Below are 18,364 nucleotides of genomic sequence, written 5' to 3'. Positions count from 1 at the left end.
CTCATCTTTAGTCACGATGTTATTTTTGATGAAGATCGAGGACCATTTCAGCTTTCCTCCTCTAAGCAGAATTTTGAGGATCCGCCTTTGAAGGCTTCTGATTTAGGTGTTAGTCTTGCATTTGGTTCACCTAATGGGAGGGATGATGCAGATTCTGTATTTGATGATACACTACCTGAATTTCCTCTGGATGATGCTAATCTTCCACCTATTCCAAATCCTCTTCCACCTCCAGTTCCAGTTATTCCTCCTCCATCTGATGTTGGCACATCTACTCTCCAGCCTAAGTGGTGGGCTAAGACCATCAGTGATCTTCGTCCTGATGGGCTCATTGAGGGTAGATCTTTAAGAAATAAGGGCAAGAAGCAAAATACAGTTAACTTTGCTCTCATGGCCAACATTAATAGCATTTATGAGCCTCAGACTTATACCGAAGCAAAAGGGATTCCAGAGTGGGAACAGGCAATGGACACAGAATACCAGAGCCTTTTGAAGAACAACACCTGGGTTCTCTTTGAACTTCCTCCAAGGAAGAAACCCATTAGCTACAAATGGTCTATAAGGTCAAGTATCATGTAGATGGTACCTTGGATAAGTACAAGGCCAGATTAGTTGCTCGAGGATTCACACAACGAGAGGGCATTGATTATGAGGAGACATTTGCTCCTACTACTAAGATGAGTACCATTCATCTTTTTCTCGCTATTGCAGCTTAGTTTGGATGGAAAGTCCATTAGATAGATGTTAAGAGTGTCTTCCTCAATGGTCAGTTGTAGGAAGAAGTCTGCATGACGCAACCTCCTGGTTTCAAGGTTGTCGGCAAAGAACATCAAGTATGTAGACTTGTTAAAGCACTCTATGGGCTTAAACAGACTACTCGAGCATGGTACATTAAGATTGATCATTACTTGGTTGCTCATGGTTTTCAGCGTTGCCCTTCTGACAGTAATTTGTATATCAAACACTCTGGTGATGATATTCTCTTTCTTGTTGTCTATGTGGATGACTTGATAATTACTGGCAGTTCAACACATTTGATTGCAGAAATCAAACAAGACCTGTGCAAGGATTTTGATATGACAGATTTGGGGCTTCTCCATTATTGTTTAGGTGCTGAGGTTTGGCAGACTAATGGTATCATTTTTATTTCTCAATCTAAGTATGCGAGGAACTTGCTTGACAAGTTTCGAATGCAGGATTGCAAACCTGCTTCCACACCTATGGAGACTAACTTGAAGTTGTCAGCGAATTCTGATTCTCCTCCTGTAGATGAAACACAATTTAGGCAACTAGTGGGCAATCTCATTTTTCTTACTCCTACTAGACCCGATCTCAGTTTTGCAATGAGCTACATTTCACGCTTCATGACAGCCCCCCAAAGCTGATCATTGAGTAGCAGCGAAGCGTGTGCTGCGTTATGTGAAAGGCACCTCAGATTATGGACTTCTTTACATTCGGAGTCATGATCCTAGCCTTAGTGGGTTCACAGATTCAAATTGGGCAGGCTCAGTTGATGACAGGAAAATAACCTTTGGATATGTGTTCAGTTTGGGATCCGGTGCAGTCACTTGGACTAGTAAGAAGTAGTAGGCAGTGGCTCTGTCCTCGACAGAAGCAGAATATCGGGGAGCAGTTAAGGCAGCTTGTGACGCAGTTTGGCTTCACCGAATGCTTGCAGATATGCAAATATCTCAAGCAGGTCTGACTCCCTTGTTTTGAGCCTTCCCTTTGTTCTTAGCAGAAGATTTGGCAGAGAATGCTTGCTTGGTGGAGGGAGAACTAGTATTGCATCCAAACTGCTGTCGCCACCGATCTTGTTGTGAAAGCTTGTTACAAAGAACGGAAAACTTCAAATCGACGTCAGTGGAAGTGATGTTGAGTGTTTCGATGAAATGCTCATACGAGCGTGGGAGACTCTTCAAAGTAATGACCACCATATCTTCTTCCTCCATTTTTCAACCAATAGCTTCCAGTTGGTCGCAGATATCCTTGATCTTTGTCAGATGCTCTTGAAGAGATGTTTTCTCATCCATCATGATCGTGAAGAGCATATTCTTAAGAAAGAACGCTCTGCTCTTGTCAGAGGTTTCATGAAGACTCTTCAAATGATCCCATATTTCTTTTGCAGTTTTGTCGGACGGTACCTGAGGTAGCTGTTCATCGGTAACAGAGAGTTTGATGAGCATGACGGCTTCCCGATTGCGCTCATCCCATTTGTCCCGATCTTTTCCAGCAATGTCTAGACATTGAGACGTGCTTAGAACAACTGCATCAAGATATCAATACTCAAAAATCGTCAACATATGCTACTTCCAGGTGTTGTAGTTGCGACCATTGAACTTCTAGCTGCTTTCAAGCATACTGTTTGTCAGCGATGTCATCACGTACCCCAATATCAAAATGGTGAAGGCACGAATGCAAGAAAACCAGAGGATGAAAATAGAGGGTTTTTAGAAACAAATTCTGCAAGTCGGATTTAGAGGCAAAAAATTAAACCCTGCCACGGTTTTCGAGGCAGAAATTTTTCGAAAGACCAGAAAAAATCTGATGACAACCCAATTCAGATCTCCCAAAACCCACAAAGATTCTGCAAATAAAAATGATTCTGACTTGAAACAAAGGAGATAATCTCAAAACCCTAGCACAGTTTTTGAGGTAAAATTTTCGACTGACCCAAAAAAATCCGACGAAGACCCAGAAATCCTTGCGAAAAACCCAGAAAGAGTCTGCAATTAGAATAATTTTTCTAAAAACGAAGGGTTAAATCCGCAAGCTCAAAAAACGAGGCACGAAAAAAAATGCACCCATAAAATCCGACGACAACCCAATTGAGCTCTCGAAAAACCCACAACAATTCGGCAACCGGAAAAAATTTTCGTCTTGAAACAGAGGGTCAAAACCCTAGGCGAAGTTGCAGAAACCCTAGGCGAAAAAAAATCTGCAAACCCAGAAAAGTCTATTGGTGACCCAATTGAGGTTTCGAAAAACCCACCAAGAATCTGCGATCGAAAAAAAAAATTGCCTTGAAACAGAGGGTCAAAACCCTAGGCGAAGTTGCAAAAACCCTAGGTCGTTAAAAAACATGCAGATTTTCTAAGAAAAACAAGTTTCGTGCCCTAACTCTGATACCATGTGAAAATCAAATTCACTGGTAAAATATCTTAGTTCATATTAACTGGTAAAGATTAAAATTTACAGAAATACAAAACACTGTAGAAATTGATAATATTACCTACCTCTATCTACCTAGTACTGTAGATACATTAATGAAATCTAACAACCTAAGTTGACCATTAACCATATAAGAAATTATTATTCTAACAAACATGACTAAGGGGGAGTTTAGTAAAGATATACTATCCACATGTTATCCTGACTAAGGGGGAGTTTAGTAAAGATACACTATCCACATGTTATCTTTATGGTATAGTTCAACCTTGGAGACATGTGAAAGAAAAAGACTTATGATTACAGTGATGAGAAGACGAGGAGTAAGTATTTAGTCTACATAGTTGTACCAAATCTTCAAAAGTTCATATCCATATTGCGTATCCTTGATGTGTTAGTGTTTTGATGACATTTATATCAAAAATAATTAATTTGGATGTCTAAGTAAGATGCGATAGGGATTACTCATGTCTAAAGTAATTTGTAGTGATATCCTATCAATTTGGCACACCGCACACAATGGTAAGGTGCAAGAAATTTGGCTAAGCCAATAAATGACTATATACTAAGGCTGAGACAGTAATCAAATCCGCACTCCTCCGTATAGCAAGATATTGTCTTGCAGTTTAAAAGTTAAGATCATTGAGTTATAAAGATATTATATTCAAAGTTTCAGGTCACCACCTCTTCCGCAAAGAAAGTTAGAGATCACAGTATGTCGGACTTGCACCAAGACATAGCAAAGGGCCTTAGAAGAGAAGTTGGAATGCTCTACATTCAATCAAACATTCGACATGGCCATGCAGTGTTGAGGACATGTTCATGATGTTCATGGATGTCTAAGGTATGTTTGTTGGTAATATGTGTAGCATGACGTTGTCATTGATGTCAACTTGAGGTTATTGTTAAAGATGAAGAGGCTAACAAATGATATGTGTGGTCGGACATTTGAAAGAGGGTTTGATATTTGACAGAGATGGTTCGACATTTGACAGAGATAATTTGATTAAGGTTTTGACATGATTAGCATAATTGAAGAGAGTCTAGAAGATCACCAGTTGTATCAATGGCAGTATATCAATCTAGAAGCACAATATGTATATAGTAACACATTGTTACATATGCTTTATACCTTAGTTATAGGATGCAATTGCATTAGTTGTTCGATACATGCTCAAGGAGTTGTTGAGTGATGTTGGAGTTTGGTTTCATAATTCTGTTGTTAAGAAAATTGTCTGTGTTGAACAATAAATTTTCATGTCTGAGTGTTGGATTTTTGTCCACAATATACCACAGAGAATTTTTTGGTTGTGCAATTCAAGAGTTAAGCTTAGAAGGGTGTAAGTGCATAACTCTCGAATTTCATGCCATACACATTTGTGCAATATGTGTTATATGGGTTTGTTCTACAGATTAGAATTTAACAATCTATTGTATATTTGTTATAGAAATGAGACTTGGACTCAGCACAAACTCGATGAGGATGACTCGACTTAGGACTCGGCCAAAAATTTGGTGTAGACTCAATAAAGATTCGACAAAGTGAAAAACCCAAGAAATGTAGAGATTTTTAAGGATTTAAAATTTATTTCATGAACCCTTTATTAAATAAACTTTAAAGACACAATATCATCATCTAATAGAAGCAAATTTGATCACATACACAAGTATGCATCAATCACATAAGTATAAACACAAATTGTAGCTAAAGGAAATGACAAACTGAAATATATAAATATTATCAAATGTATTCAAAACTCATAGAATATGAAATCCATAGCATTAAATGTTTCAAACAAATATCAAAACAATAACCACAGGTCTATGGCTCAGAGGAGCTTGCATCCCTTCCACAAAGGTGTCTAAGGTAGGTCCTAGATGATTTAATAACCATAATTTCTACTTGTGACTCCGTGCCACCCTCCCCAACATCAGTTGTGTCTGTGTCTACTCATTCTCTATCCTCATCCTCTGCCATGGCTACAGCCTCAGCCTCTCTATCTACCTAGTCAACCCAATCAAGGTCCTCGTCACTAGAAACAGGATCCATAGCCTTAGTGACCCACTCAAATTCTTGATCAACCTCCTTGGACCTATCTCTATCTAAGATGAAGGTTATAATAAATAAAGACAAGATCACTCAACCTCTCGACAAATAATATATTGTGCCTCTTGGAGTTTATGTGCTCAAACATACTTCGATTGAGCTCACAATAAGAAGCACTACATGGTTGGCTCAAATGCAAAAGGCTATCCTCTTAAGATTTAATGTTTTGGGACCAAACATTTGCCACAATCTGTCTTAAATGAGAAAAATAAAAAAATAAGCCTCATTTCCAACTTTAAGACTTTAAGTTTAAAGTTTATAGATTTCATAATAAATTTAGTAATATAAAATTTAAATTATATCATTAAAATATATTTTTACCTGCTTGCAATTTTGTCTAATTTTCTTTGCAATTTGATGAGAGAATAGATTTCATTGTGCATTAGAAAAGGCCTATATCTTGTGGGTAATAGTGTTGGTATCACCACACGACATCCGCTCTATCACTGGGTAGAGCCTATTATAAACATCCTCATCAACCTTGAAATTAAGGCGAAAATGGAATGCAGATTGAGGTGATTAGAAGTTACATGGGGGGCTTGTGAAGCTAAAGCTACCATCTCCTATCAATGATCTCCCAAATGGGACAATACTTACTCTCATCGGTTACATAGATAAATCTAATGGCCTCCTTGGCACTATCCATACTTGCATATATGTAGCCCATTGCAGGTTTCTCCCCATCACTAACTCATAGGAGAACTACCAAGGGCTCAATGAACTACAAATATTGTAAAATGTTAACACTTTAGATGAATGAAAATAAGCAAATAAAAGACAAATATGAATAAAAATTAAAACATAATGTAGAATTTATAAAAAATTTACCTTCACACTCTCTGCACAAGAGGCCCAAAAGCCTAGCTCATAAAAAATGCAATTTTCCACATCAATCCTTTCACTACACAGATTTATTGATATTTTTCACTCTGAGAACTTTCCAACGCTTCAAACAACGAATCAATCGGACAACTGAATCAAAAGTTATGGTTTCCAGAAGTTGGACAACTTTTCATATGAAAAATGGAGAAATAAGGAGGAGATTTGAGATGAATTGTCGAAGGGAAGAATGACACCATATATCAAGAAACTTCATGGCCACGACCTTAGGGCTACTTGTCCTTTCGTCAAATGTAGGAATAAAGGCATCCTACGGGTGTTCGGGGGTGAATTCGTGGTGGATGAGAACCTCATAGCTGAGGTTAAAGGGATGCTTATGGAAGGAAGGAAATTTTACAGAGACAAGAAAGCTACAAAGGAAGCCCTTGAAATATTTCTCCAAAAGAACGAGAGCGCTAAAGTCTATCACACTATTGGAGGATACAATTGTGAGGACCCAAAATCCCTGTGGGCGGATGTTGTTGAAGCTATTATGAGGTACATTACTCTTGACAGATGCTACAAAAGCATTTTTACCTATCATTTAACCATTTTGAACCATTTTAGGCATGATAGGTGCATTTCAAATCCATTATATTTTCTTTTCTCTCTGTGTAATAGTGTTAATACCCACCTCAAAAAATGGAGCTCCCCTGTTCTTCATCGGGGTTTAATTCCCCTGATTGTTGAACATGTTAAATCCCTTGAGATTAAGCATCACCCCTTGGCTTCCAGAAAGAAAAATATCTACGCCCAAAATGTCCATTGACACTACACTGATGAATCCTCGGAGTCTGAAACTTCTAATGAAGAAGTTTTCCACCTGGGTACCCATAAAAAGAAAACCTCTTCTAAAGGAAAGGGTTTTAATTCTGATAAGGAGTTATCTAATAAGGGAGACTGTAATTATGCCCCCTCTGATGAGTTTGTCCTTGATTCCTATAGCCCTAGCTCTGCCAAAAAGGGAAAAGCACATGGGCTTCACTAGTTGGGCAATATTATATCACATGCATTCATATTGGGGGGGTCTAATATCCCAAAAATAACGGTAATATATTGCCTATCGGTGAAAATAGGTGGGTATTTAATTCGTGCTATGAAAAAATGCAATATCTGGTGAAAATAGGGGGGCTTTTAATTTAGGTTGTGTACTGGGAGGGGATGACAAAAGAGGATTTTAGGGCAATATTTTTTGAAAATAGGGGGATTCTTTAGTAAGCCATGAACACACGTGATATAACCCAGGTTCACTAAGTGAAGCCCCTAATCCCCTATACTTTGATGGCAATAATAGGAACTTCAAGCTGGGCTTTGCCTCTGGTGTGAAAAGAAAAACCCCTCCCCTGGAGACTTCTCAAGGAAATAAAATGGCCATGAAAAAAGTGGTTGGAAACACCCCTAGGCTTGATGTGGATAAACAAAATCTGGATTTCCACCCCTAGGCCTGTGGGTAAAGATACGAGCTCCTTTGTGGTGGATACTGGGGCTGGTGAGATTGTGGTGAAGGCGACTATGGAAGGACAAACTAGTTTCTTTAATTGGGTGGTCACAGACATCTCTGGGTTGAAAAGCAAGATCAATAATCTTACTACTAGACAGAGCTCTTTGAACTCCCCCTCCTTGGACAACACAAACAACCTACTTGATCATAGTAAAAAGTTAGTGTCGGATATTAAGGCCATGAAGAATGACCATGAAGAAAAAATTATGAACAACTATTATGAAAGGTGGCTTTGGATAAGGTCAATGAGAAGTTGAGAGCTATTATTGTAATGAGCAGAACAACTATGACTAATAGCATGGAGGGCCTTCAGAAACTGAATGAAAAAGCCCAATCTCTCAATGTATCGCCCTCAGCCACTCATGCTTCCCCCTCCATATCAGTTTGTGGCAAGGGCAAGTAGAAGGAGTCCATCCCGGAAGGCGAGACCCAAAATAATCAATGACCTTCACCTCGTACTCAAAGCAGGGATAAAGGTAAGCAGGTCAAAGCTAGTGATATGGAGGAGCTTGTTGATATCAATAGGATTTTTATTGATAGAAATGTTAACACTGTTCAAATGCTGCATGAAATTGTATAATCTCTAGGTTTTTAGACCATGTTTTATGTTGTTTTTGTTGCTACCGGCCCATTGTGGCTTGGCGTTTGGATTGTCTTTAATGACTATTTCTTTTTGCGTGGATTTCAGGTCCCTGTAAAAACTTGTTTTACACTAATCAAAAACAACCTCAACCCATTCGACCTCGTAAAGATATATTTTTTATTTCCTACCAAAATTTTAAAGCCAAGAGTTATCCTTAGGTAGTTCCTCAGGATCCACTCTAACTACTACCCCTAAGGATCCCTCAACATCTATAGGTATATAAGTAACTATTCCTACCCAAGTAATGAGTGAACCATATCCTGAATAGGAAATCGTTCCCTCACTAGAGTATCTAGTGTGTATGTTACAATTCCACCTCCGCCATCCCATATAGGATAATAAGGAAAATCTGTAACACCATCTCGACCTCTTCCTATCTCTCAAACTTTAGAGGTTCCTTGCATTCCTCCTTTTGTACCTAGAGAAAAGGCAAAAAAGGAATCATTATTGAGTTATACCAAACCTTCTTTTAGAGAAACTCTAAACCGTAATTGATAAAATCATAGTGCAAGAGAACACTGCATAAGGCGTCATGGTTGTACAAAGAAAATTGAGTCCCTTTACAATTTTACACTCACTTTGAACGTACTTTGGTGGTTGTGCCTAATTTGTACCTAATTCATGTCTGATTATGATCAGTTTTGCGACCGTTTCAAAAAACTTGGTACAATCACCTACTCACAACTTTTGTTATAACTCAAACTACTAGGACTAGGGTTTCCAACACCCCTATCCGAGTAGTTTGGCCCTAAATTTTGAATTACGAATGTCAACATTGCAAGTAGTGGTAAATTGTCCTCTAATGTTGACCTTCCCCAAAAATTAAACTTCAAAAGATGGAAGTTGCATATAAATACAACTCCCTCTCTCATTTCAAACTAGAACCTACATGATTCAATTCTCATTGAGATAAGTATCTTAATTATATATCTACAATCAAGGAATCAAGCATGCAAGTCTACATATTTGTTTCATCAATCAAGATCAATTTTGATGTGTTCCTTTGTGATGAAGGCAAACGTGAACATCATTCAAGAAATATCAAGCCTTATTAGAGAGTTCAAGCCAAGGGTTTCATATCTAAAATAACATTCGCAGATTCAAGTATTTTCATTATTGTTTCAACCTTTATCCTTTTTCAAGATAAGCTCTCTTTTCATCAATCACCATTGTAGTTGATGTGCGAACACCATTGTAAGGAGTTTCTAAAACAAAAGTAATATTTTATTGATGTTTTCTCCCCCAAGGGTTTCCATGTAATTCATGTGTTCTTCACTGCTTGATCTTGCATTTACATTACCATTTTGGAATATTAATTTTTGAAGTATTGCAATTGTGATTCATTAAGTTTGGAAAGTAAAAGGTTGTTGTTATATCAATTCACCCGCTACCCTCTCAGTATAACTGAGTGCTCTTATTGTTAGTTTTATTTTGTTATAGAAAGTACATCAATTTGAGCTAGCAAATGAAAGATCTATAGAATTTTGTTCTATAAATACATCTAGGAGTGAAGAAAGACAATATTCTTATTAGTGCAAAATATGTTTTATTGATTTAAATTTATCATCAAATATTAAAAAATACATATAATATTATGTTCTATTTTTTCTTCCTAAAAGGTTATAACTTGTATCTCAAAATAAATATATGCCACCAACATTTTTCTCTTATTTCTCACTAAATAGCATATAATAATCATTCACTCACAAGATCATCAGCTACGAACTTCATCTTTTAAATTCTTAATACCTAATAATTCTATAAAATAGTTGAAGCAATACATTAACACAAAATGTAAACACCATAAAGTTTCAAAAGTGATTTTAAGAAACAAATTTGAATAGGTTTTTTATATTACTACCTAACTATTTTTAATTATATCATCACTAAATTCAAAGAATTTAATAAACAAAATTTAAATTATACCTCTAAATGTTCATCTAATGGTATGTGGCGTCCCATAGAAGCACCAAACTTTTGATACTTCTTCGTTATTCTCCTCATGCTTGATCAAAAATAAATATTCCAGTCACTTAAATTTTATTTGATAAATAAATTAACACACATTTTACTTGTGTTTAATATACAAATTATAAAATTTTACTTTTAATAGCTAAAAAAGATGTTACTTCAAGAAATAAATAAAATGAAACAATATATTTATTATATATGTATTTTTATTGTTTAATACATATAGAATAAAATGTCATTTACTAAAATGAAAGGTCAATTTATAAATAAAAACATTGGATCATGAATTAGCACTGATAATTAAGCAATGTTATATATATTGCCAAAAGTTCAAAAGTCAAAAAGTCAGTCATATATTTTCCTACATTATCTTATAGTATTCATATTATATTCACATTATCTTGACTTAAGCTTAATATTGAGATTCACATGCCTTCTAGAAATCATCAAGGAATATAGAAAAAATCTCTAGAACTATATAAAGCCTCAAAAACCAAACAATAAATTTCTTAGAGGTGCCTAGTAATATTAAGATTATGAGAAAAACGAATGAAACTCTAAATGGCCAAATTTTGGGATTACCAATGAATAGATAATAAAGGATAATTTAATTTAAAATCACAACAAACTTTGAACATTTTTCGGATTTCTATTAAAACTAATTTAATTATTACATGTACATTGAGAATACATCTTACAAATAAATATTGCTCCATCTACTATAGGAAGTGTCATCCTCAAATTATGGACTTAAACTTATTCACAACATAAAATAATTTATATTTAAATTGAATGGGGCAATCTCTAATATAATTTTTTTAAATATGGGTAATTTAAAATTGATGGATCGTATTAATGAATTATTATGTAATCAATTGATAAAATATAATCTTATGATGTACAAATTTTAATTTGTACAATATAAAAATAGAAAGAAATTTCATAAAATCAATTTGAATAAGATATTAATAAGTTTGTATTTAAATTTTGAGTAAATATTATTAATATTATTTATAATCAATAATTTTAATTGATTATCTTGTAAGAAACCACAAACAAAGATGCTGATATTAGAGAACTATCATAATTGTAGAGTGAAATTTGCACGGGGCCTTCACTAGTTAGGCAATATTATATCACGTGCATTCGTATTGGGGGGTTTAATATCCCAAAAATGAGGGTGCAATATATTGCCTATCAGTGAAAATAGGGGGGTTTTTTAATTCTGACTATGAAAAAATACAATATTTGGTGAAAATAGGGAGGATTTTAATTCGTTCTATATATTGGAAGGGGATAACAAAAAAGGAGTTTAGGGCAATATTTTTTTTAAATAAGGGGATTCTTTAGTATTCCATGAATGCACGTGCTATAACCCAAGCTAGTATTTCATGAACACACGTGCTATAACCCAAGCTCACTAAGTAAAGCCCTCATGAAAATTTGAAGCAATTTTTAAAATGAAAAAATGATCCAAATATTTGCTTCATCTAATAAGTGTTAGCAAAGCTAATATAGAGTTATCTAATCTATAATCTCAAACTCTTCGAAAGAGAAAGCTACTTTCATAATTCTATGAGATAAGTTATTTCTTATGATCTACTTTTTCCATTTCATGTATGACCTTTTTCCATTTAATATTTAATATTTATTTATTTTTTTAGACAAATTAACTTTCCTACTTAAAGCAATATAACCATATTGTTTAGCTTTCCTAGGTAGCATTTAAAGGTGTTTATATCAACCAACACCTTGTCATGTTCTTTTTGAACTCTTTTCATCACGATTGTGCTATTAACTAGTTAATATTGTTGATGCTCAATGTAAACCTTACCCAAAAAAAATTGAGTCCCTTATTTTTTGTGTATTTATGTCTTATATTATCCATCATAAATAATCAATCTAAGGGATCTTCAATTTTGTCCCCTTTCTCATATTTGTCTACGTGTTGTTCTCCTTCATCCCTTATGTATGTGTCCTAAGTTCGAAGTTCTAAAAAAATTGATGAATTTTTAAGTATAGAATGTTCAGTAACATTCCAATGTTTTTGTAAAGTGATGAGATTTTGGTGGGCTAGGAAAAGTTTATTAGCCCTACAACATTTGGTTTTGCATATATTTCCGACAAAGTTATATCAGGCCCCTTCCCTACTACATTTCCACCATTTTCCCCCCTTTACGGAAACTTGATAGGCATCCTACACCCTAGTAAATTTTTTTAGACATCTTCTATTAGGGCTTCAAGAATAAATGTCTACTTGAGACACATGGAGAAGTAGTTTTAGAAGCAAATTGAATCATTGATTTAGTTAACACAATTAGAGAACTTATTGATCAACTAGTGTAATTTTTTTAAGTTTCCCCTCTTGAATAATAATGTTCATGCATATTAGGGTTTTTTAAATAGTCAAAATATTGTACCTAATTTATCATTCAATATTAGAGGAAAGGGAATAATTTAATTAATTTATAAGTAGAATTCTAAATCATCTATAAATTAGATTACATAGGTTATCATCTATCTTTGGTTAACTTCTCACTTAAGGATGAAATATAATGCTTGAGAAACGATTTTGTATGAGTAGATCATTTTAATTTTTTGTTTAGATGTGCATACATTAGTTTGGTATATTGTGTTCAGTTCTTACTTTCCTTTACTTAGTGGGATTATATTGTTATATTTTCCATCTCTTAATTAATAAGTGGGATTATATTGTTATATTTTCCATCTCTTAATTGATAAGTGGGACTATATTGTTATATTTTCCATCTCTTAATTAATAGGAATAAGGTGAATCTTTATGACAAATCACAAATGGTTTTCTACATCTAATGGGTGTTGCCTATGCTAGAGAAGTAGAGTCAAAGTTTAGTTAACAATTAAAAAATAATTTAAGATATATCTGGAGTTTTGTTGGCATGAGAGACTGTTCCGGTGAAGATTGATGCATGAGAAATGCTTAGGAGTTGTCATTGATGGCAACTCAATTCAGAAATCATATCCGGTATATGTAGATTTGATTTACCAGAAGTTGCATTATCCATTAGGCATTAGTCTGGAAGGTGGAATACAGTATCCGACAAAGTATGAGTACAGTATGTAGATCTTGATTTTGGTTGCACAACTTTGGTTGTGGTAGTAGAGGAAGATGATTCGACGTTCGAGGCAAGTTATTCTGTAATCCTAGTTTCCGGTGTTGATTCACGAGCGAGATTGAAGGTCCGGTAATCGATAATTCAAGAAGAATAGAGTTATTTTGATGTAACGTGTGATCCGGAATCCTTGGGATGATTTCGGTGATTGGTTTCGAGTTCAAGGAAATCGGGTCAACATGTGTAAAGCTTATTATCATCTTGTTTAGGCCCGCATATGGATTTGTGGATGGATTGAGCCGATTTGTTGGTTACACGTTTCATGTTGCATGTTATGCAGTTTTTGGAAGCCGACATGAGAATTGATTTGTTTTGTTGATGCCGATATATAAGACCAATTCATTTGAGCATTTTATGATATGGTATGAGTTTGAGAAGACTATATGAGCGAATGTGCGAAGTTTGGTGAATGTAATTGAAGGTTTTAGTGCTCCAGTATATGATAGAGCAGCAGAGCAGAGTAGAGAGACAGAACAGTTGCAGAAGACAAATTGTGCTTAACCAGAACTACTATTTGGCATTAATAGATGCTATTCTTCAATTCAGACACTATTGTAATCATTTATAACACAGTGAGTCCTCCAGGTTGTAGCCCTCTTTTGTATTTGAGTAGTGAGCTCTAGGTTGGGTGCCTGAATGCAAGTGCATTCCTCTTTTTGTAATATTATCACACTCCTGATCAAAGTATAATAATATTGTAAGTTAAAATCCTACCATGGTTTTTCCCTTTCCGAGTTTCCACGTAAAATTTCTAGTGTTATGATTTTGTGGTTTATTGGTTTATATTTCTGCACATTACTTTCATTCTTATGCATCCGGTGGTTTAAGAATCAATTTAATAAATTTGTGAATTGCAGAACATTGATTCAACCCCTCCCCCCACTTCCACCCCACCCCACCACACCCCTCCCCTTTCAATGTACATTAATAGAAATAAAGTGAATCTGGATGACAAATCACAAATGGTTTTCTACATCTAATGGGTGTTGCCTATGCTAGAGAAGTAAAGGCAAAGTTTTGTTAACAATTAAAAAATAATTTAAGATATATCTAGAGTTTTAGGTACAAGGAATCACCAAGATGATGACCATTGTATAGTTGAACAATGAATGAATCTTGCTTATATCACATGTGGTACAGAAAGTAAGAGTAACACAAATAAACGAATTTCAACATAATCATGTCAAGTAGGGTCAAGAAGAACCAATGTATCTTCAAGCTATAGGAAGTAGTGACATAGGACACTAGATGTGTAGGAGTGGTAGATATTTTTCACATAAGATTGTTAAGGAAAGCGTCATGCATAAAAGATGTATACAAGTTCTAATATTAGTTTATCAATATTAGGAGATAAGAGATTTGAGTTCACAACCAGATTTACAAATATACCAAATTATATGTTTGTTTCTATTTAGATTATGGAGGATTTGTCAGTGTTTGTGTGTCAGATTTACAACTACACCAAATTATGGGTTTGTTAGGAAGTGTTTCTATCTAGAGTTCTAGTTGTAATTTTGTTATGTTGTATTAGTTTGTTAGGCTCGTGTGGAATACTGGAAGCCATGTTGCTGCCCACAGCGTTTTGCTTGTCTTGAACTGTTTGTAGTGGTTCGGTTATTTTTTTCCAGGACAACCAGTTACTGCTTTCTTTTATGTAATTTGTTGATTATATAAATATTAAAAAATAGATGTCGTTCGATAAACTTAAATAGATGTTGTTTGATTAACTTAGCTTTCCTACTTTTCAAAAATAGACGTCGTCCAAAAAATTTAGGTTTCTTTTTTTGGTTAGTTGATTATGCTACTTGTTCTTTATGGTTGTGAGATTTGGGGGAGTAGCTTATCAAATCACAAATAGAGACAATTAGAAAGAATCCAAAAGCATACTATCATTAATAGCCTCAAGGTCAAATCAATGATCCCTAATGAGATTCTCTTGACAGAAGCAAGAATGTTCCTAATGAAGGCCTCAACAATAATACGTTCGCTAAGCTATTTAAAAAAAGTTAAACATATGGACAAGCAATGCTGGCTCAAAATTGTTGTTGAGGAGAAATTGAAACGAAGGAAGAGGGCTTGGATGAGGTAGAATAGCAAGTGATTGAGCAAGTGGGACATCTTGTTGCAAGATTGCCCCAATAATAATGAAGAGATAAAAAAGTATGTGCTTGAAAAATTTAGAATTAACATGTGGACAAAACAAGTTGGTTGAAAAAAAGCACACTATATTAAAGAGTTCAACTCCTTAATGGAACATGATGAAAACGACTACCTAAGGATAACAATTAAGAGAAAGGTTAGACTTCTAGTTCTGCAACTGGGAACCATTTCTCATCATCTTAGATGGTAGATAGATGAAAAAACTTGCTTTTCTATAATAAAGGGGTGGTGGAAAACTAACGGCACTTCATGTTTGATTGTTCAGCATATGAAGACATTCATACACAATATAAAAGCAATTTTAAAGTAAACAGTCTAAACGAATTATTTGAAGAGGCAAGGCTTCACAAAAACACGAGTTTCTTGATGGAGATCCACAATAGAAACATCAACATTGAAAGAAACTTGAAAATTGTCAAAATAAAACTCTGATCTCATAAATCAATGACCTCATAGACATCATTAAAACTCATTCACTCATTCATACATTCTTTTCTATCCAAATGCCTAGATTTGTCCTAGAAACTTAGCCTTCCTTCGAAACTTCTTTTAAAATCTGCTCATTATGAGCACATATGAGTCGGTGCAGGTTTTGTACAACGCTACCTATAGGCCCCCTCTCTCCATTGGTGCAATGATGACAATGAATGTTTTAAGTATGAATGCGAGAGGTGGTATAGCAAGTCTTGTGAATGAGGGTACAAACTAGGGTACGGCAATCACGGGATCTAAGCGCCACTTGCACTTGATGAATAGCGTGCCCTCCACGCTGCACGGAGATTAGTAAAGTATGGCTTGTCAAAACAAACCGATTTCCTTCGAAAAAAAAAATTACAGGAACTTCTGCTCCTCTAATGCTGCAGAACTCGCCGCACATAATAAGTGATTTCTTTTTATCTCTACATACAATCTAATCCAGAAATCTATTACACAATTTTCTTCTAGATTTTATTCGGCATGTGCAAAAGCTAAATTTTATATTTCAAAATTCATTAACTTCGGAAATAAACTATTAAGTAATTTTCACTGCTTGGAGACTGCAATGCACAGGGAAAATGAAGATTCCTTACCTGGGGCTAGCAAACTCGTAAAGTTTCCCCGTCGGCGAGAAAATGATGAGGCCAATTTCCGCGTCGCAAAGAGTAGAAAGCTCCTTACCCTTCTTCAACAGGCATGTCTTGCGTTTGCAGAACGTAACCCGACGATTTACAGGGTCCTGTACTTTTTCCATATGCACCTTGCCCCTCACCATTCTGTTTTGTAGATGCAGCAGTTGCAGATTGCAAATACCCCTCAGCCGAACAGCAGCTTCCCACCACTCAAATGATCATATAATGGGCATAAGCATATACGAATGGACGCTCCAGTCTTGTATTATATTCTATATACACATGTGGATTTCCTTACTCCTCAAAACCTAATTAAATAGCAAGCCCTATGTCCTCTTCACAGTAACTGTTGTTTGGCGTGTTAATCTCGTGCTTAGTCACCAACAAACTTTAAAAAAATGCGTTCGCTCAAGGTCACACCGACTGCTTTCATTCAATGCCCATTTCAAGGGTTTCAGCGGTGAATTAACCTTTTCCGCGCAGGTTTAGGCCTTTGAAGTGCTGGTCACTGAAGATTTTTATGGGCTTTCGAGGATTTTGTAGTTGCAAGCGGAAACAGTTGGCCCCGCCTGTCTTGCATCTTTTTGTTTTCCTTTTGTATGCACAAGAAAACATTGCAATCTTTCAGTCAAAGCAAATCATAATCTTAAAACAAAAGAGTCTTTTCACGGTAGCCAATCAAGGGTGGGTTCTAATGAAGCAGAATAGTCAATGTAACGGAGGCCTGGCAGATTCGGGTGTTTCAAACGAAGATACTGAAGAATCAGGTGACAAAAACATTGTAGATCAGCAGATTTCACAACCAGTAATGTTGAAACAATATAAAACTTCAAAGGGGATAAACAAGCTGAGAGGCCTATAATGGCAATGTTACCTTGGGGGTTTTAAATATACTCTTAAAACAAAAGAGTCTTTTTACCGTAGCCAATTAAGGGTGGGTTCTAATAAAGGAGAACACACAAAGTAACCGAGTTCTAATGTGAGGGTTCCATGGAGGGGATTCCTAAAAAATAGAGTTGGAGCTCCTCGGATTTTTTAGGAAAATTTTAAAGCTGACAATCTTATGAATTTTGTGATGTAGTTCAGCTTAAAAATTTAACTTCTAAAATTTAAGGAAGCTCGTGGTCTCATTAATATAATATCTTTGTATGTGCATAATAAAAACAAATAAAAATAATTTATTTCCCTACAAAACTATTTTTTAATAGAAATTAAACTTAGATGTTTGACAAGTGGCAGATACCATCCTAAGCTGGTGGGGCTATTGCCCCACCCCTTTTTCACCCGCTCAAATTTGCATGCCTAAAAAGTAGGGGCTTCTATTTTTTTGGAAAAGATTCCAAATAATCCTCCAGCACAAAAAAAAAATCATGGGACCACCTCTTCCTTAAAAATAGAGCTTAAGCTCCCCTCATGGGACCCCTGCTTAAGATTCAGGTGTTTCAAACAACGATACTGAAGAATCAGGTGTCAAAAATATTATAGATCAACGGATTGCACAACCAGCAATGTTGAAACAATATAAAACTTTAAAGGGCGTAAACAAGTTGAGAGGCCTATGACGGGAATGTTACCTTGGGGCAGACATGTAAGGGTTACATTAAAGAGTATACGAGATTTAAAAAAATGATACTGTAGCATAGGAAATTAAGAATCATCACAAGCATATAGAAA

General features: G+C 35.4%; 1 protein-coding gene across 2 annotated transcripts in view; it reads right to left on the bottom strand.

Annotated features, from left to right (window-relative positions):
• The window catches only part of LOC131032931 (agamous-like MADS-box protein MADS1), a 137,763-nt gene extending 120,233 nt beyond the window's left edge, over positions 1–17,530 (bottom strand). The window contains exons 1-2 of one of the 2 annotated variants that reach the window (XM_059218052.1): positions 16,652–17,530; positions 10,225–10,303 (exon numbers count right to left, since the gene is read on the bottom strand). In XM_059218052.1, the coding sequence (XP_059074035.1) occupies positions 10,225–10,303; positions 16,652–16,833 (261 nt within the window). In that variant the 5' untranslated portion in view covers positions 16,834–17,530. The remainder of the gene's footprint in view (positions 1–10,224; positions 10,304–16,651) is intronic. The other variant, XM_057964041.2, reaches the window with a different exon arrangement.
• Between the last annotated feature and the right edge of the window lie 834 nt (positions 17,531–18,364).

Source organism: Cryptomeria japonica, chromosome 3, assembly GCF_030272615.1.
Source record: "Cryptomeria japonica chromosome 3, Sugi_1.0, whole genome shotgun sequence".
Classification (NCBI taxonomy): domain Eukaryota; kingdom Viridiplantae; phylum Streptophyta; class Pinopsida; order Cupressales; family Cupressaceae; genus Cryptomeria; species Cryptomeria japonica.
This window is presented reverse-complemented; position numbering and strand designations above follow the sequence as displayed.